Genomic DNA, 20679 nt, shown 5'->3' with positions numbered 1-20679 from the left:
TGTTCAAATGCAAATAAACAACAACAACAAAACAATAAAAAACCCATTCCTTCTGTGGTGAAATATATTCCCTAAAGGAAGTTGAAGTTTTTAGGCGCTTTTCTTAAACTGCTTATACAAAAGTAGAAGTTCCAGGTATATGCTATTTGATTGGGAGATGTTGCTCTAAAGGCCAGTTACATCTGTCTTTGTATTTTACCACTCCCTCATGCTTAATTTGCATAGTGATACTAAAATATTTGTCCTTCAATGTATTTGCATTCAATTTCTAATTTAAGGTTTCAAAACTCTTCTCAGTTAGCCACATTTGACTGCCTAATGGCAGAGGTCACTAAATCAACAGGAAGAGTTTCAGCTATACCAAGTTATGGAGAGACACATTTAAGTGACTCATGCTATGACTATATTGTACCCCAGGCTTTATTAAGCATGGCTATGTATCATGCTATAATAAAAGAGCTAATCAAACAAGTTTCCCCCCCCCCCAGTACTGTTATCAGTCTCCAATTTCAAATCTTCTGTGCAAACCTAGTGATAATAGCTTTGCCATTTCTCTCATGATATGTGATGTCTGATGTACAGTCTCTCTATCTCTAAGTGGTTAAGTCTTGGGAGAGGAGATTCTGAGAACCACTACTAGGCATAGTAGATCCGAGTGGCAATTCACAGTCTAAAAATGTAGCAGAGATTTCATCTTGCTGAAATGGGAAATATCAAAGGATTATATCATTTTGCTCTTCCATTCTACCTCCCATCCCTCCTTCCAGAAAAATTTAAGGGCTATCTCACCATATATGTCTTATTTATCTCTGCAGGAGCCAATACTAGCTTAGATGGACTTTGGCAGGTAGAACAGTTTCCTATGTTCAATGGGACTCATGCAAGGAGCAAACTCAGCACTTTATGAAGTTATGCCTATTGTCCCACAGTGCGGGGAAATCATCAGAGGGCACCTTAACTGAAAAGCTTATAAGGAAAGATATTATAAGCCTAGTAACAGATCATTTTCATTATTAATAATTAAAACAGGGGAATGGATAATATTCTCTTCTAGATAACGACCCTGATTCCATTATAAATGTGTCACTATAAAATATGTGAAGATTCACTAACGCGTGTAAAAACGACCTTACTGCTCATGCATCAGTTTAAGAATAGAACCATTTCCATTTTCCTTTATTTAATGTGCTCGGTTTTAATTAGGTTGCAAGGTGCTGATCCAAGCATCCTGTGCCTTAGCTTTTGATTAATACCTCTTGGAAGTTAGCTGCTCTGATGCATGCAAAGAACAGCATCACTCACTTTGCTGGATGCCCAAATCCACCAGCAAGTTTCCAACTCACTGAAATAAAACAGAATTATTTAAATTGGTTATTGGAGAAACAAATGAAATTTTCATGTGGACAAATATGCACTAAGTTCTAGATGGCCTGGGCTCCTAGATAGAACAGCCATGATTCCATTTGTCCCCTCAGATTTATTTGGACTGAAGAAATCCAAATGAAAACCTGAAATCTTCTTCAAAGACTACAGATTCTACACCCATTTCTTAATCCAACTTTTAGGAAAAGATTGCTACAAATTGGTTTTGGTGGAAAAGAGAGATCATTTTATTTTACATACCGTAAGATTTCCCAGAATCATTTCTTTTTCTGCATTTTCATTCTTTTGCAATTTTGGTTTTTCTTCCTACTCCGCCCTTTGTAAACCTCACTGAATCTGTGAGTTCATTGGACATTTGAGATTTAACTTTAGTGGAACTGATGCTACTGATACAGGGGTGTCAAGCTCAAGGCCAGGGGGCTGAATCTGGCCAACAGGGTGCTTAGATCTGGCTCACGGGGCTGCTCTAGAAACAGCAAATGACTGGCTTGTGGTGCCTCTGCCAGTGAAAACAGAGCTTAAGAAGGCCACATGTGGCCCTCCCAAGCTCCGTTTTCACTTGCGGAGGTTGCAGTTTTGCTGGCAGAGTGCTTGGGCCACCACAAGTGCCACCAACATGAGTGACACCGAGCTGGCCACACCCACCCTGGTCACACCCACCCCAGCCCAAACCGAGGTCAAACCCAACCCTCAATGAAATTGTGTTTGACACCCCTGCCCTACATGGTGAACCTTTTATTAACATTCCCATGTCTAATTCAGGGGTTTTTAATCTTTTGGGATTAGTAGGGACATGTTGAAGATTGGGAATGTTTTATGGTCACTCTTCCAAAATGGTTGCCATGATAGATGTGGGCAATCTGTATTGAACATCTATATATCATAAGACAAGCAAAGCAGCCATCTGTTGTTTTATTTTCTACAAACAGTATTCAGACGTTTCTGTTTCTACTGAAAATAAAGATTATGTTTTAGCTGGGGCTCTGCCTTACAGCATTGCTAACTTCCCTTCATTTAAAAAAAAAGTAAAATAAATGCTAAAAATGGGATGGAGAAGTATTATTATGCACTGCAGAGCATATTTGCCTTTGGTCACTTTTTTAACCTGAATATTCCCATGTGAATCAAAGACAATGGTAAAATCGCTAGCAATGGAAAAGAAATTCTTTAAGAATATTTGAGAATCCCATTAATTATCCCACAGGTAGATATCTCATGGTATAAAGCAGTGGTCCCCAACCTTTTTGGCACCAGGGACAGATTTAGTGGAAGACAATTTTTCCCCAGACCCATTGGAGGGGGGGGGGTTGTGCAACCTAAATCCCTCACATGCACAATTTACAGTAGAGTTTCACTCCTATAAGAATTTAATGCCTGATGGTAGAGCTGAGGCGGTGATGCTAGTGCCTGGGAATGGCTGCAAATACAGATGAAGCTTCTCTCACTCATCCACCACTCACCTGCAGCTGTGCAGCCCGGTTCCTTAACAGGCCACAGACTGGTGCGTGGTCCAGGAGTTAGGGACCCCATGCATATAGCACCATGAACAAACTTACTTAATGGTCTACTTACTATCGCTGCATAGAGGGAAGATCAGTACCACTTTCTTAGAAACTGATTCTAAGCATGATAGCAAAATTAAAGAGAGTGTCCCTATACCCAAATTCTCTGCTCATCTCCGTTTGAATGTTAGCTCAAAGACGCATTTTTTCATTGCTGCTGCAGTTGCCCTCTAATGCCTTTAGAACAGCCATACCCTGAAACATAAAGGCACAGGCTCAGCTGCTGTTTGTGAATGTTTTACATGTTGGCCTCTAGAGTGTGTCTTCTACAGCAGGCTACCAGTCACAGGTAAATTAAAAAAAAAAAATCTCTGCATGGGAGTAACTATTTGGAGACAGAGAAAGACACACAACACACTTACATACATATATACAAACACACTAAATAAAACAAACTGCATTATTATACAAGAAAGAATCCAAGGTTTTAAGCAAAAAATCAAAGGTATATGTTTTCTAAAGCTAAATCGGCAAACGACATACCGTTTAGCCTAAAATATAACATGATTAAACAATGAATTTCACTGAAGAAATGAGGAAAATATTTTCAGACATCAAATTTATCTTCCAGATAACTTCAAATCCTTCCAATTTTCTTGCTGGAATTAGGGTGAGTTACTAAGAGGCCACTTTTTTTCAAATATGGCAATTATATGATGAACAAATTGACAGCAGACATCTTAGCAAACAAAATGAAAGCAGACAACCTTCCCCTGTCTATGAAAATTGTAACGGGGGCTAGATTTTTTACTAAGGTTACAAAAAGTCAAGTATCCTGCAAGAAAAGGATCAAATACATAATTAATCTAGGTTAGAATGGAGAAGTATTGAATTTGGTTAAGTTACACTGTCCAGGTCTGGAGGAGGAATTATGATTTCAAGTAAGCAGAGTTGTTTCTAAGTAATTTTTTCAATCCATTGTCATTTGTTTCAGAAAATTACATCTCTGCGTGAAAACTTCTCAACAAGAGCTGAAAAGAGGAGGATAGGCAGGATAGAAATGTGAAAGGCAATTGGGACTGGGATATAATCCAAGATTAGGATATTGGAAAGAATTTGGAGCTGGATACAATCTTGGATTGGAACACAAGAAGTTTGGGAAATTATTCTGCACTCAGGCGGTTTGCCCACAGAAATCTGTCTTATCTGTAATGAATGCTACTGGCACACACAGTTTAAAGCTGTATATGTTTCCAGCCTCACAAAAGAATGTTCCAAATTGAATTTGGTACCACGTGCAGGCCAAACAGCAGACTATCCTGTATCACAGAGGTTGTGCCTGGGCAGGTGGTAAATCCCAAAAGTGATCAGGTTAACATACAGATATAGCAAGTCTCCACAAGTCTGTCTATGAAAGAAAGAAACCAGCCATAGGGAACAATTGTCTTGAAATTCCATTTTGGCCATTTGCCCAGGTCAATAAAAGTGGTGTGACTTTATATGACTGATAAATGAGAGGTATTTGATCACTTCTAATACATACCAGATTAACTGTATTCATCACATCTGAGAACCGTTGCTGGAGAAAATCTATGTTTAGTACAAGTCTAACTCCATTTTGAAATGTGTTTTTAAATAAGTAACCATAAGGGATTGAAATGATGTTTTTAAAATGAGAATTGTAATCTTTAATTGAATTCAATAACTCTGCAAATGGACCAAATAATCTCTAATTGATTAGATCATTTATTTTTTATCAGCTCATTTTCTCCTTAAACTTACATTTGCTTGTACCATCATTAAGTATCTTTCATTAGCAGTTAATATTCAATTGCCTCGTTTCTCTATTGCATCAATTAATTGAATGTTGAAAGAAAAGGTAAGAGTCTTCCTTTTAGGGCTGAATAAAGTTTTAAAGTCAATATCATTCACTTTCTGAGAAGGCAGGAAGGGCACGTGAAGAAAAATAGTCCAAAACAACAAAAGAGCAGAACTAGTCATGAAGATAACATTTAAAGGAGTTTAACACAGGGAATTAACTGCATCCTGCCAGATGCTGAACATCTTCCACTCTCTTTGGGGATAACAGGTTCTCACACTTATGACTGTTGCAGCATCCCCACTGTCACATGATCCACCTCATTAGGGAAGTAGAGAATTATTGCACTGACACTCTCAATCCTCAAAGTCAATTCATACATCTACTATGATAGATGTTAAAGAAGCCTACAAAAAGTAATACCAGGAGGCTTGTACTTTCTATCCTAGTCATGCCAGATGCCATCCACAAGTCCAATCAGTATGTTCTTGGTATCAGACCTAAAGTTGAAGCCAGACTGAAAAGGATCCAGATAATCTGCTTCTAGGTGCCTCAAAACCTGCAATCTCACCTAAATGCTCACCTGAACAATTATTATTCACAAAGGAAGGTTGGACACAGTTCAATAATTATTCCCTTTATCTAGGTCAAGCAATGACTTCTTGAAGAGGGCACACTGCCTCCTTCAAGGCAGGAAGCAATACACCGTCTCTCAAGGATCTGCTCTTATTCTGAAGCAGCATTCTGTCACTTCCAAGAAGGTTTTCATCAAATATTCAGCTTCCTGATACCCAAGATGTTGGTAATAAAGAACCCTTCTACTTCAGGACTAAATGCTCAAACTTTTCCCAAATATTCTCACAAAATATGGTTTCACTCACCTTATCATGATGATGCCAGAAGTCACCCAGATATGAGTAGCTTTGTACATATATCCCAGCCCATCCTTCCCTACTAAAGTATGGATCACTTTAAAAGATGCTGAGGGGGTATTTTATAGATATATCAAGAACAGAGAAATATTACGCTTTGCTGCTCATGACCACAATATGAACTCAAAAATGAGTTCTTAACCACTTCAAATCTCATATATAATTTACTTTTCACCAGCATTGTTTTAGGTTTCTTTGCTATTTCATCTTCAAGAAACTCTCCAAGATCAATAGGGAGCGGCTGCTCAGATGTAAACTTATGCAAGGATATAATTTCCTCTTGATGCCAACAAGTTATTAAAAAACTCAGCCCTATGGAAACTACATTGTTCCATGAGATAACTGGGATGGACTGATCAAGTTGGTCTATTCTCTCTGTTGAAAGTTGGTGGCATTAGTGAACCTCACTTAAAGCTGAATATGATCTGACCACAACAAAGTTGTGTATATGTGTTATATCCTTCATCCTCACATAACATTGCATCTGCCATAAAACAAAACCCAGATCAAATGTATGGCCTCCTACATGAATTAAGCCTTTGATGGTCTGAAACACAACCATTGTGGCTATTAACTCCTGGGCCAGTCTGATCACAAGACAAACTGATGTCACTCAGCACTATTTGCCTGAGAAACTTCACAGCCAGTCCTGTGATGAGGTCCAGCCCCCCAGTCAGGGATACTGCCAGGTTGCTGGACCTCATCAGCGGGTACAAAACTAACCTGTCCCAGAAGCCAACCACACAGACAATGCTTCACATCTAGTTATCTGTGGAACAGTGCCTCTAAATGCTATCAGAGATTCCCAGATGGCAACTGTTACCTTCCTCTTCTATACCAGCTTATAAAGGGGAACACCTTCTTCTTTCTCCTTCAGTAATATAGGCCAGATTTGCTCTCTCACTCATAAGTAAAATCATGGATGTGAGGAAATGTATTAAAGGCAGACTTGGCATTGAGCAAAATCAGCCAGAGTTCAAAGGCTTCCAGTTTGAGGACAAGGAAATGTAAATGAGCATTGGTTTCCAACATTCTTCCCTGAGAATTACCTCACACCTTTTACTATTCTTTCTCTGCCAATCCCTATGATTCTTCCTTTTTCTATACTCCCATCTTTTTTCAAAGCCCTCAACTTGCCCTAGTGCCTGCAGGGGTAACAATCCCATTCAACTGTGGATCCAAAGCAAGACTAAGTTAAATCACTTATATCTTTATACATACTCAAAATAACCATAGTTTGCTCTCTACCCTATGATAGACCAAATCAAGAAACAGAAATGCATAGATCTAAAATTAAATCTTAATAATAATGCCTATAATAACAGAATTGTGTAGGTCTTGATTGGCTTCCTTTCTTCCTTTCATATATTATATGAATTGGGGGGTCTGTCTTTGATATTTTCAGGAATCTATTTATTCTATAGGCTCTTTATCTTTTTGCTGCCTTGATAATGGATCTTTCCACTCTCTACCAAAGCTATTTGCTATAGTCTCCATACCCCACTTGTCTCCCAGAGTCTAATTCTTGCAGCCTTCCATTTTTCATCCTCCCTCTTCTCGTTCTTCTCCAAATCATACTAACTGTCAGAATATCTTGCTTAGTTGATCACATCTCTGTAAGAATGACTCTTTATCATCATCAGTTCTCTTCCACAGAGTTGAGCATAATCACAGAGTTTCCATGTGAATTATTCCTCAGGTAGTTAGAAAAAACTAAAGCAAGATTTCTTTAGATTACTGATACCAGTAGTCATGGTTTAGTCTCATCACATCCTACAGACCAAGGCCCCATCTGGTCTATTGCTGTCAATATCCATTCACTTTCTCTAAACCTTTACTTACTTTCCTTCTTAATCCCACTAATGTGATTAAAACTTTCCAATGCCATTATCAAACAAACAAACAAAAAACCCCAAGCAAACAAAAATAATGTTTCAAGTTCTGTTGATAGCCTAAAAAGGATACTTAATACAATACAATAGCAGAGTTGGAAGGGACCTTGGAGGTCTTCTAGTCCAACCCCCTGCCTAGGCATGAAACCCTATACCATTCCAGACAAATGGCTATCCAACATCTTCTTAAAGACTTCCAGTATTGGAGCATTCACAACCTCTGGAGGCAAGCTGCTCCACTGATTAATTGTTCTAACTTTGAGGAAATTTCTCTTCAGTTCTAAGTTGCTTTTCTCCTTGATTAGATTCCACCCATTGCTTCTTGTTCTACCCTCAGGTGCTTCAGAGAATAGTTTGACTCCATTTTCTGAGATATTGGAACACTGCTATCATGTCACCCCTAGTCCTTCTTTTCATTAAATTAGTCCTACCCAGTTCCTGCAACCATTCTTCATATGTTTTAGCCTCCAGTCCCCTAATCATCCACATCTTTTCTACATTGTGGCAACCAAAACTGAATGCAGTATTCCAAGTGTGGCTTTACCAAGGCATTATAAAGTGGTATTAACACTTCACATGATCTTGATTCTATGCCTCTGTTTATGTAGCCTAGAACTGTGTTGGCTTTTTTGGCAGCTGCTGCACACTGCTGGCTCATAGTTAAATGGTTGTCCACTAGGACTCCAAGATCCCTCTCACAGTTACTACTATTGAGCAAGGTACCACCTCTACTGTACCTGTGCATTTTGTTTTTCTTGCCTAAATGTAGAACCTTACTATTTTCACCATTAAATTTCATTTTATTAGATAGTGCCCAATGTTTAAGTTTGTCAAGATCCTTCTGTATCTTAAGCCTGCAGTGTTGGCTATTCCTGCCAGCTTGGTGTCATCTGCAAATTTGTTGAGTTTCCCATTCATTCCCTCATCAAAATCATTGATGAAGATGTTGAAGAGTACTGGGCCTAAAACAGAGCCTTGGGGTACTCCACTGCATACTTCTCTCCATATAGATGCAGTTCCATTAATGTTGAGTGCACTTGTTCATGTTGAGTGCAGTTGATCAGCCAGTTAAGAATCCATCTGGTGGTGATGCTGTCCAACCCACAGTCTTCTACTTTATGTAGTAGTAGGTTATGGTCTACCTTATCAAAGCCTTACTGAAGTCCAAGTAAACTATATTGACGGCATTCCTCTGGTCCACTAATTTTGTCACTTTGTCAAATAATGCAATAATATTAGTCTGGCATGATCTGTTTTTGACAAACCCATGTTGGCTTTTGGCTATTACTTTGTTTACTTCTAGGTGTTCGCTAATTCATTGCTTGATTATCTTTTCCAGAATCTTTCCTGGTATGGAGGTCAGGCTGCTAGGTCTATAGTTTCCGGGATCTATTTTTCTTTCCTTGTTTGAAGATGACCACATCAGCTCTTTTCCAGTCCTCTGGCAGTTCCCCGGTGCTCCAGGATCTCTGAAAGATATAGTCCAGTGGTTCTGAAATCTCATCTGTCAGTTGCTTCAGAATCCTGGGGTGTAATCCATCTGGTCCTGCAGAAATGAACTTGTCAGGTGCTCACTTACCATTTTCTTCCCTATTTTAATTTGTGTTCCTAATCTGATTTTTGTAATGCTGTTTTTGATAGGTTGGACTGTTTTATCCCTTTGTGTAAAGACAGATGCAAAAAATGAGTTAAATAGCTCTGCTTTCTCCCTGTTGCTTGTCACCTTCTTGCCACTTTCTCCCAGCAATGGACCAATTATTTCCTTAGTCTTTTTCTTGTTTTTAACATGTTGGAAGAATCTTTTTTTGTTATTTTTTACTTTTGTGGCAAGCCTTTCTTCATTGTGAGCCTTAGCTTTCCTTACTTCATCTTTACAAGCTCAGGCTATTTGCTGATATTCTACCTTAGTTATGTCCCCCTCTTTCCATTTTTTATATTTATCCTTTTTGTCTTTCAATTTGTCAGAGAGTTCTTTATGCAGCCATACTGGTTTCTTTAGGGAGATGTTATTTTTCTTCTTCATTGGTATTGTGCTAGACTGAGATTTTGTAATCTCATTTTTCAAAATTTCCCAAGCTTTTTGAGTTGTTTTCCCTTTGAGGATTCTCAGCCATGGAATTCTTCCCAAGCTCTCTCTAAGTTTATTGAAATTAGGTCTTTTAAAATCCAGTTTGACTTTGTTCTACTACTTGTCTTTGTATAATGTTGAATTCCAATATTGCATGGTCTCTTGCCCCCAGGGTTCCTATGGCTTCAATACCTTCTATCATTTCCTCTCTGTTAGTGAAAATTAAGTCTAATGTGACTGATCCCCTTGTTCTCTTCTCTAATTTTTGAGAAACAAAGTTGTCTGCTAGGTTTGTTAGGAACCTGTTGGATCTTCCACTTGGTGCAGAGTTTGTTTCCCAGTTGATGTCAGGGTAGTTAAAATTCCCCATTACTATTGTGGTGTGCTTCCTACATACCTTAGTTAGCTGACTAGCAAAAAGTTCATCTACTTTCTCTGCTTGGTTGGGTGGCCTGTAGTATAGACCTATGGCAATGTCATCCCCACCAACCTTTAATATTGATCCAAATGCCTTCAAGATAGTTCTCATCATTGTTGTGCTCTAGAGCCAAGGTGGCGCAGTGGTTAAATGCAGCACTGCAGGCTACTGCTAGATCAGCAGGTCAGCGGTTCAAATCTCACCGGCTCAGGGTTGACTCAGCCTTCCATCCTTCCGAGGTGGGTAAAATGAGGACCCAGATTGTTGGGGGCAATATGCTGACTCTCTGTAAAACCGCTTAGAGAGGCCTGAAAGGCCTATGAAGCGGTATATAAGTCTACTGCTATTTCTGTAGAGATGTGGTTATTTCTTATATATAGTGCAACTCCACCTCTTCTTTTATTTGGTCTATTTCTTTTAAATAATTTAAATCCTTCTAGCTGTATGTTCCATTTGTGGGTTTCATCCCACCAAGTTTCTGTAATGGCAATAATATCGTAATTGCCCTCATATACTTGAATTTCTAATTCACCCTGTTTATTCCTTGTACTCTGTGCATTGGTGTATAGACATTTGAGTCCATTTTGATTGACCCTGTGTTTATTGTCTACATAACCTGTGTTATGCCTGACTGCCCCTATTTTCTTGCCACTTGTATGATTCATGCACATGGTATGGCATTCACTATTAAATGCTTAGTTTTGCTTGACAGCAGGAGTGATAATCTTACCTGCACAAACATCTATGTTACATGCGCATATTTGTGCGCATGTGCGAGGCAGGATGGCCGCTGGTTTCCTTTGTTCCGTCCGGTGGAGCAAAAAAACGCCGAAATAAACCGGCGTTCTGGATCGGAGCCTTACAAAACAGGGTCCCTGCAACGGAGCGAGATCCTGGGGAGCTGAACAAACAATCTTTCGGAGGGTCGACGCTCCCAAACATCCTCTGTCCCACGCGGCAGCCCGGAGTGTGCTTTGCAGCGCTCGTTTAGGCTGGCGGAATGGCGGTGCTGCGCTAAAGGCTTTGCTTCGGCGTTAAAGCCTTAGGCGTTTTAGTCACCTACAAGCAGCTTTGGACCAGTGTTTTACGATCTTTTATGGTCCTAGCTTTAGCCCTATTTCCTTTGCTGATTGGGAGGACCCTGGTGCTTAGTTGTCTCCGGAGGACTATTGTTATTCAAAGGAGGTGGGTGATTCGAACGATGCTGGAGGAGGCAAGGCAGCTGGTTTTCTCCCGGCTGCTGTAGTCTCTTTAGGCGCCCCCCCCTCCCTGGTGGAGGGGGGGGGGCGCCTAAAGAGACTATAATCTGGTGGATTATATTACTGGATGTTTTTGGCGTTTTTCGACATCTTTGGCCCTGTTTTCCTTGGAATCTCTTTAGACTCTGTTGCTGATTTTATAGAGGGGTAGTTGGTTTGATATGGGGCGGTATAAGACCTGGCAGCTGGCCTTGCGGCCATTACCACAACCCCTTAATCTACCCCCTAGGCCTTTTTTACAGCACGGCCTCTCCTTTTCTCCCTGGCCCTCAGTTCGCTCTTACTTATACGGGACTTTACCATATGGTTCCTTACTCACGGCTACTGGACATTGGACATTGGACTCACGATCTAGTCCTGGCTGGTACGATCATTGCCGCCCGTTGTTGTTAAGAGACTCCATCTTAGCCCCTTTGGAGCTTCTATCCCAATACCATCTATACCATCTTTACCATCTATCACGCAAGAAGAGAGAAGACAAAATCTTTCTCCCTCTTTATATTTCTGCGAACCCACCTGACTGGACTTTATGCGAACCCATCTACAATCCAATCCTAATTTAAGAGCTGCACATTATTTTTTATTCATTTAACAAATTCTTCCTTTTTTCTTCTCTCTTCTTCTTTCTGTCTTAGTATGGGATATGTTTGTGTTATGCCTGTTTGAGTGAATGTTCCCACTTTTATTGTAATTATTGCTGTATTTTTGTTTTGTTTTTAACTATTACGTGGGGATTGTTTGGGTGAGTGAATGAATATGTATGACTCGGAGGGCCTGCTGGGGAATGCGGGGGCCACTGAGGTGGCTGGGGGGATTACTGCTACGGGAGTGTGTCGGAGCATTATGGTCACTACAGGGAGAGGCAGATACGGCGGGGACTTTAGGGCTGGCCATTACCGGGGAAGGAGGGTTCGCTATATTACAGAGATCCCTCCTTCTGGCCCTATGAGTCCCACTCCAAGGCCAGATGGCGCGAGTAATCAGGACCCTGGTCTCAGGCTGCTGTTGCTAAATGCCAGGTCTGTTGTTCACAAGGCTCCCCTCGTCCGGGACTTAATTTCTGACGAGAGGGCAGACCTGGCATGTATTACTGAAACCTGGCTGGGCACAGAAGGAGGAGTCCCCCTTGTAGAGATGTGCCCAGAAGGATTTCAGGTGCTTCATCAGCCGAGAGCCCAGGGAAGGGGTGGCGGTGTGGCTATTGTTATCCGGGAGTCTCTAGTACCTCGTAGGGTCCCTGCTCCGGAGCTTGTCGGGTGTGAGACTCTGCTGGTGAAGTTGGACCTCAAGGGTCAAGTGGATCTGCTGCTAACGTACCTGCCTCCCAACTGCGTTGCAGCAGCCCTCCCCTCGCTCCTCGAGTCAGTAGCCGAGCTGGCAATTGAGTTCCCCAGGCTTATGGTTCTGGGGGACTTCAATTTGCCATCGCTCGGTGAACACTCTGATGGGGCGCAGGAGTTCATGGCTTCCATGACAGCCATGGGCTTGACCCAGGTAATTCGGGGCCCAACCCACTCAGCGGGTCACATGCTCGACCTCGTATTTCTCTCGGAGCAGTGGATGTGTGATCTTGGTCTGAGGGGTAATGAGACCATACCCCTGTCGTGGTCAGACCACTGCCTACTGAGGCTTGACTTCCGGAGGCCAAACCCCCACCGTAGGGAGGAGGAACCGACCAGGTGGTTCCGCCCCAGGCGACTGATGGACCCGTTGAGGTTCCAGACGGAGCTTGGGGTTATTCCTGATACCCTCGGCCACAGTTCGGCGGAGACTCTGGCTGCTGCTTGGTACTCGGCGGCATCGGAGTCTCTTGACCGGATTGCGCCACTACGGCCCCTCCGGGTCAGCGGATCCCGGAGACCTCCTTGGTTCACCGAAGAGCTCCGGGAGAAGAAGCGCCGGAGGAGACGCCTAGAGCACTTGTGGAGGTCCGATAAGTCCGAGTCGAACCGAGCACTCCTAACAACTTGCACCAAGGAGTACATCAGGGCACTTAGGGCAGCAAAAAGATCTCATATTGCCACCTTGGTTGCGTCCGCTGAGTCCCGTCCAGCCGCCCTGTTTAGGATAACCCGTTCCCTCCTAAATAGGAGGGATACGGGGGAACCCTTGCAGGGTAGAGCTGAGGATTATGCCCAATTCTTAGCGGACAAAGTTGCCCGGTTTCGGTCGGACTTGGACTCCACCGCTGCAGATCCAGCCGGGACACAAGAGGATCACTTGGCAAACCATCTCTGGGTTGAGTTTCAGGATGTTGCCTCTGGGGATGTGGACAAGGCCATTCGAGCTGTGAGTGCCTCCACCTGTATTCTGGACCCATGTCCCTCCTGGCTGGTTGCCAACAGCAGTGAGGTGACACGTGGCTGGATCCAGGCGGTCGTAACCGCCTCCCTTCGGGAGGGGCACTTCCCCGCCGCACTTAAAACGGCGGTGGTGAGACCCCTCCTGAAGAAACCATCCTTGGATCCAGCCATTTTAAATAACTACCGTCCTGTCTCCAACCTTCCCTTTGTTGGGAAGGTTGTTGAGAAGGTGGTGGCCTTCCAGCTTCAACGGGCCTTGGAGGAAGCTAGCTACCTTGACCCCTTCCAGTCCGGCTTCAGACCCGGTTACAGCACAGAAACCGCTTTGGTCGCATTGACCGATGATCTCTGGAGGGCCAGAGATGGAGGCCATGCGTCCATCCTGGTTCTCCTTGACCTCTCGGCGGCTTTCGATACCATCGACCATGGTATCCTTCTGCGACGACTGCGGGAGGTGGGGGTGGGAGGCACTGTTTTGCAGTGGTTCTCCTCCTACCTCTCGGACAGGTCGCAGTCGGTGTTGGTCGGGGGGCAGAGATCGTCCCTGAGGCCCCTAAAATATGGGGTGCCGCAGGGTTCGGTCTTATCCCCCCTACTATTTAACATATACATGAAACCGCTGGGCGAGATCATTCTGAGGCACGGGATAAAATACCATCAATATGCGGACGATACGCAATTGTATCTGTCCGCCCCGTGCCAACTCAACGAAGCGGTGGACGTGATGAACCGGGGTCTTGAGGCCGTTAAGAACTGGATGAGTGCTAACAAACTGGTACTCAACCCGGACAAGACCGAGTGGCTGTTGTGTTTCCCTCCCAACAATTTGGCTAATGTTCCATCTATCAGGCTGGGGGGTCAAATTTTATACCCCTCAGATAGGGTTCGTAACTTAGGAGTCCTCCTGGATCCACAGCTGACTCTCGACCATCATCTGTCGGCTGTGACCAGGGGGGCATTTGCCCAGGTTTGCCTTGTCCGCCAGTTACGACCCTACCTGAATCGGGAGGCTCTCACAACAGTCACTCGAGCCCTTGTGATCTCTAGGCTGGAATACTGCAATGTGCTCTACATGGGGCTGCCCCTGAAGTGCATCCGGCGACTGCAGTTAGTTCAGAATGCGGCCGCGCGAGTGATAGTGGGCGTACCTCGGTTCGCCCACATAACACCCATCCTCCGTGAGCTGCACTGGCTACCTGTTGATCTCCGGGTGCGCTTCAGGGTGCTGTTGACCATCTTTAAAGCCCTTCATGGTAGTGGATCTGAGTACTTGAGAGACCGCCTTCTGCCGATTACCTCCCTCCGACCGATAAGATCGCACAGACTGGGCCTCCTCCGAATTCCATCCGCCAGTCAATGTCGACTGGCGACTACACGGAGGAGAGCCTTTTCTGTTGCAGCTCCGACCCTGTGGAATGATCTCCCCGTTGAGATACGCACCCTCACCACCGTCCAGGCCTTCCGCACAGCCCTCAAGACCTGGCTATCCCAACAGGCCTGGGGATAAGCCTCTAATTTGCCCCACCCGAGTGTTGAATGTTGAATGCAAGTTGTGTTTTTACTATTTTATTTTGCTCACATATTGTTTATTTTGAATTGCACCCCCTCCCTAATGATTGTAAGCCGCCCTGAGTCCCCTCAGGGAAAAGGGCGGCCTATAAATCCTAATAAAATACTGAAAAATACTGAAATGCACTGATAACCCTATGAGTTTTAGATTGCTGGGGACAGAAATGTTCTGTATCAATTAATTCTCTGTCCCCACTGTTCAGTTTAAATGTTTATCCAGAAAATCTGTGAATTTAATGCCAAGTAATTCAGTCCCTTTCTTGGATGGGTGCAAACCATCTCTTTTGTACAGTTTTTCATTGGACCAGCTGCAGGCATCATGACTAATAAAACCAAAGTCTTCCCTTTTACATCACTCCTTTAGCCACACATTAAACTCTGCTACATGCTGGCCCTTCTCTTTTTATTCCTTATATACTGGTAAAACCTCTGAAAAGATAAGCCTACAACCTACACTACTAAGTTCATATCCCAATGTTCTGACTCCCCCTCCATACGCAGACAAGATTACTGCTAGACAATTTATTCACAGTAAATTAACACACCGACAATACTTTGACAGCAATCCATACTTCCAAGATAAGAAATACACACGAGAGCTTTTCTAGCGTTGGTATATTAGTTGAATCCTGCAAACAGCCTCCTCCCAAAGTCTCTCCTTATATACTCTCTTGGGAGGAGCCTAATTACAACCACCTGGGTCCAATTATCTTTTGTATCTGCGTAGTTGCTCTTGGCGTTTATCTGCCCACCTTTGTCTGGCGTCCAGGACCAACTCCCTCTGAACATGATCACTGTTCAAAGGCCTGACGTCTTCACCACTGCTCCAGCGCCTGACGTCATGGGCACACTCCCTTTGGCTTTCACTGCTGCTCCATGCCTCAGGCGCCTCCTGGTGACCAACCAGCCTCTCTGGTCCCTGCTCAGAGTCTGAACCCTGTCCAGGGTCCTCCACATCGTCAAGAGCCGACTCATAGGGCCCCTCGCTATCGGAGTCTGTTTGCAGCTCCAACGGCTCCTGCTGGGCCCAACACCCCAAGCTCTGGAAATCATTCTTCACAGAAAGTACATCTTTTTGGGACAGATCATTTGTGCCAAGATGTATAATAGCATCAACGTCACAGTCCTTACTTGCATTCTTGACTATCTTAAGAATACGCCTCTTGTCTCTGCTGGCAGTAGTACCTGGCAGACACCTGACCTCTTTTAAAATCTCTATATCCTTTCCTAAATTTACATCCCTTATAATTGAATCACTAACCAGAAGGTAACTTCTCTTTTTACATACCTTGATCATCTTGTGCGACTGATGTGTGATACCTTGGTCCCCATTTTGCCTTTCCAAAGAAAGTTCTTCATTTTGGATCTGCTTATTTGAGTCATCATTATCACAACTACCTTGACCTGTCTCTTTAGTGTTAGGTCAGCAAGGGTGCTATATCTGTTATGCTGGGTCACAGCAAAAGTTTTAGGTCAGCAAGGATGCTATATCTGTTATGCTGGGTCACAACAAAAGTTTTGTGTTTATGGTTCACAGCTCTCACCCTGCCAGATGCCACTGTTGTCCAGATTGCTCTTCTCCTGCAGGATCTTTGTGGTAGAGCGGGCTGATAGCATGGCATCTCCATAGTGTGGAATGGCCGAATTGGACACCTAATTTCTGCTTGGAGAGCACAGATTAGAGATTCTAGATAGGTAATCTGTCTATGTAGACTAGTAATTTGTTTACAAAGGGGACAATATCCAAATTTGAAAAGAGTACTGCGAAAGACAGGTGCAAAACAGCTATTACATAGAATTAAGCTGGTCATTTTGAAATAAAATAAAATCACAATCTCAAGCGCACTAATCCAGAATGTATTATTGCTATTTTGGTTTATAGATATATAATTTGCACGCTAGGTGCATGGACTACTACCTAATACTACTTGCCAACTATGCCTCTTTTTTAAGTTGTAATTATTTCAGCATAGGAACAATATATATATATATATATATATATATATATATATATATATATATATATATATATATATATATATATATATATATATATATATATATATATATATATATATATATATATATATATATATATATATATATATATATATATATATATATATAGGAAATATTTTAGATAAGGAGAATCAGGAACCCCAAACCTGCTGACACTGAAGACAAATATTTATTTAGCATTAGCATCTTTGGAGTAACATTTGTTTTCATCTAATAAATACACTAGCAGCAAAATCATTTTCTGAGTGCAAATCCCTTTGTAACTAAAACTTCATCAACTACCTAAAGGCTTTGCACAACCAAAGATGACTGATTTACCATTAAATAAAATTATAGTAACAGTTATACTGGAATAGCAATAAGATAGGACAGTTATAACTGCAAAATCAGTGACTGGATAAGGCAAGGTATCTTCTGGAAAATAAAAAAGATGAAAAAAGAGAATGACCTCTTCTACAAAGGCCTTGGCTCTGCCTGATTGTTTAGAACTGGAATACTTCACCTCAGAAGTGGTATTCAGCAGGTTCTGACCAGTTCTGGAGAACTGGTAGCAGAAATTTTGAGTGGTGCAGAGAACCGGTAAATACCACCTCTGACTGGTCCCACCCCCATTATTCTGTGCCTCCCGAGTCCAGCTGATCGGGTGGGAATGGGGATTTTACAGTATCCTTCTCCTGCCACACCCACCAAGCCACACCCACCAAGCCACATCTACCATGCCATGCCACACCCACCAAGCCATGCCCATAGAACTGGTAGTAAAATCCCACCATTGCTTCACACTACAACATTTGTTTTTGTTTAATTTTGTTGCCTGTCTTAGGTAGCCTGGAAATCATACTCTTAAAAGGAAACACTATGTATAAATCTAACTGATCTAGTTGTTGTTGGTAAAAAGATACAAGCAAGATACAGAATGAAATGAAAGTTAGCTCACCCAAAAGCCACCTGCCTTAGACTTCATGAAAGAACAAAATTTGAACCTTCAGATTTAAATTACTTTCAGAATTGGATAATTAAAATATTTTCCTACTCACCTTCTTATACTGATAGCTGCCAGTTCCACTTCAAGTACTACAATTTATATTGCATAACATTAATATAGATATACGTGATGGTGCAACAATGATGTAATTGTTATATATACAGATGGTGAGTCCCAGTGACAAATTCATGACAACAATGTAAGAAGTAAGTCAAACCATATTATATAAATGCAAATGCTCTATAGAAGGCAGTAAGGTGCTAGAATTTTCTGTAACTAGAAATAATTTATTCTAACTGTTTATCTATTTGGATTATTTCAAAACTGGTATGATAGCAAGGTAGAGTGAGAAGGAAGCACTGACATTCACATAAAACAACTAATACTTTTTACAAGGAAGAGAAAGCATACTGTAAAGCAATAAATCATTTCTCTCACAAAAATGGTCCAACAAGAGTTACGTGTGCATATTGACCATATAATGTTCAGTATTTGTGGGAGAAAAAGTGGAACATAGTATGCTGGAAGTGACCAAGTAGAATTATTCTAAACCACAACATAATGTTACAAGTCCTCACTTGCACACATTCTGGTGAATAAGTCATTTTAGAGCATGCCCTATTTGTGAAAGCTGTATTCAGCCTGATTCACAGTGAATGTGATTAACTGCAAACACTCCTCACTTTATATACTCTTAAAAGTGATGCTTCCTGGATAACTCAACATTACCTCAACATATGCTAAGAGTCAAGTATGATTTTATGAATAGCTCACACAGGTCAGTCCCATTTCTATAAAGCATCACCTTAAGATGGTAGGTTAAGCTCACAATAACAAGAACTGAAAATCTGGAATGGTACAAAATTGAGCTAATTTCAAACTAAATCCAAAGGCCACTAAGCCAAATTCAAGATATGTTTGGTAAAGTAATACAAATACATTGCAGCTAGAGCCTCACTTGCGTCATGATTGGAAATTTCATTACGTTTTGTTACAATCTGTATAACAACCACATTTCATTTTTATGAATGTTTGGACATATAGTATACAAGAAACTTTAAGTTTCTAGGCTGGGAAAGACTCAGAATATAAATAATGGAAAGTCTGGGAGACAACTAAGGATTGGACAGGTCGTTAAACTGACATACTAGCGAAATATCTTATACAGTTGTCCTGCATAAGGCATAAATTGAGTTTAACAAGGAGCAAGTAGAAATATAATTCCTTATTACTAAGACATTCAAAATAATTAATTTGCTCAAATGGAAAAAGTCAAAATTCTGCTTTTTTAAAGTAATGCTTACTGTATAATAATCCAAATGTTTAATTTTAGCATAGTTCCTGTTTTAAGATACAAATTCCTTATTCCTGATGTTGTCTGCTTTTTTTCAAGCTAATATAAGGAAAAGGTAACTGGTTTTATGAGAATTGGCACAGGCACACTGTAATCATATGATGGTCTCCCAGAGAAGGCACTTGCTACAGCCTGTGTATTCCAAAATCAGAAGGAATATAGTAATACCTTTCTATACTAATAATTATTAAAAAACACCTTTTGGACTAATAAATATTAAAAAGCATACATTTCCATGAGCTATAACTTACTTCATCAGAAACATGCATACCATACATCAACACGCCTTTCCTTCTACAACATTTAAGTCAATGTTGCATCCATAGTCTGATGACTATAACCTTAAAGATTCATGAAGATTTTTTTCATCTACTAACAAGTATAGGCTCAAAATCTAGAAAGAAAACCACACATTTAAAAATGAAATCACGGTTGGCTAACCTGAACAATTGATTCTTTTGTAGGCTGCTTTCCTCTTCTAGCTGTGCTGGTAGCCAGAGTGGTAGTGGTTTCCATGACTGAGGTGGACATCTCTGATTGCATTGCAGTGGCAGTTGACTCAGTTGTCATAGAGGAAGGCACTTCACCAACGAGTCTGACATTCCCTTCTATCACTATGTTGGCATCATTCTCAGCAGCCATGTTCAGGACTTTCAAACCATTGTAGTAGAGTCCAGAAAGCTGACCCTGAAATGGATGGCCTCGTTCCTTGCCTCCAATTTTTATCGTTGCTTGGCTATTGAAGATTGTGAGCTGACGCCCTGTGAAAATAATATTACATACATGCAAAAAATGTTGATTGTGAACACCACACTCTTAAAGAGGATGATTTAAACAGGTTATGGAGTGGAAGATGAGAATAATAAAGTATAAGAAAGGAAATTTGTTCATATTTCATATGAGTTTTAATGAGGTGTTATGGAATGCAGAACTGTTTTATATGCGTAACTGCTTAGCTCTGTTTTGGGTGTGTGTGAGGATGATAAAAAAGCAAACTGAGAATTTTGTTAATATTGCCATTTCATTGACTTTATTTCCCACTATTTCCTCTCACACATTTTTCCTAAATGGTTTTCTTTATCTTAAATGTACGGTGAGGACAGATAGTTGGGGCTATCATATAAAATGTGCAATATTCAAGGATTGCACAATATATGTATATGATATTCCTTTCAT

At 41.5% G+C, this 20679-nt stretch overlaps 1 protein-coding gene across 19 annotated transcripts in view; it reads right to left on the bottom strand.

Moving 5' to 3' along the window:
- Window positions 1-20679, bottom strand: part of NRXN1 (neurexin 1) — an 828007-nt gene that overhangs the window by 98639 nt on the left and 708689 nt on the right. For all 19 annotated transcript variants that reach the window (XM_087717540.1, XM_087717541.1, XM_087717547.1 and 16 more), the window contains one exon: window positions 19945-20264. In XM_087717540.1, the coding sequence (XP_087573666.1) occupies window positions 19945-20264 (320 nt within the window). The remainder of the gene's footprint in view (window positions 1-19944; window positions 20265-20679) is intronic.

This window comes from Thamnophis sirtalis, unplaced genomic scaffold, assembly GCF_051295495.1.
Source record: "Thamnophis sirtalis isolate CommonGarterSnake01/CBP01778 unplaced genomic scaffold, rThaSir2_p1.2 scaffold_6, whole genome shotgun sequence".
Classification (NCBI taxonomy): domain Eukaryota; kingdom Metazoa; phylum Chordata; class Lepidosauria; order Squamata; family Natricidae; genus Thamnophis; species Thamnophis sirtalis.
The sequence above is the reverse complement of the archived record's forward strand: the minus strand, read 5'-3'. Positions and strand labels throughout refer to the sequence as shown.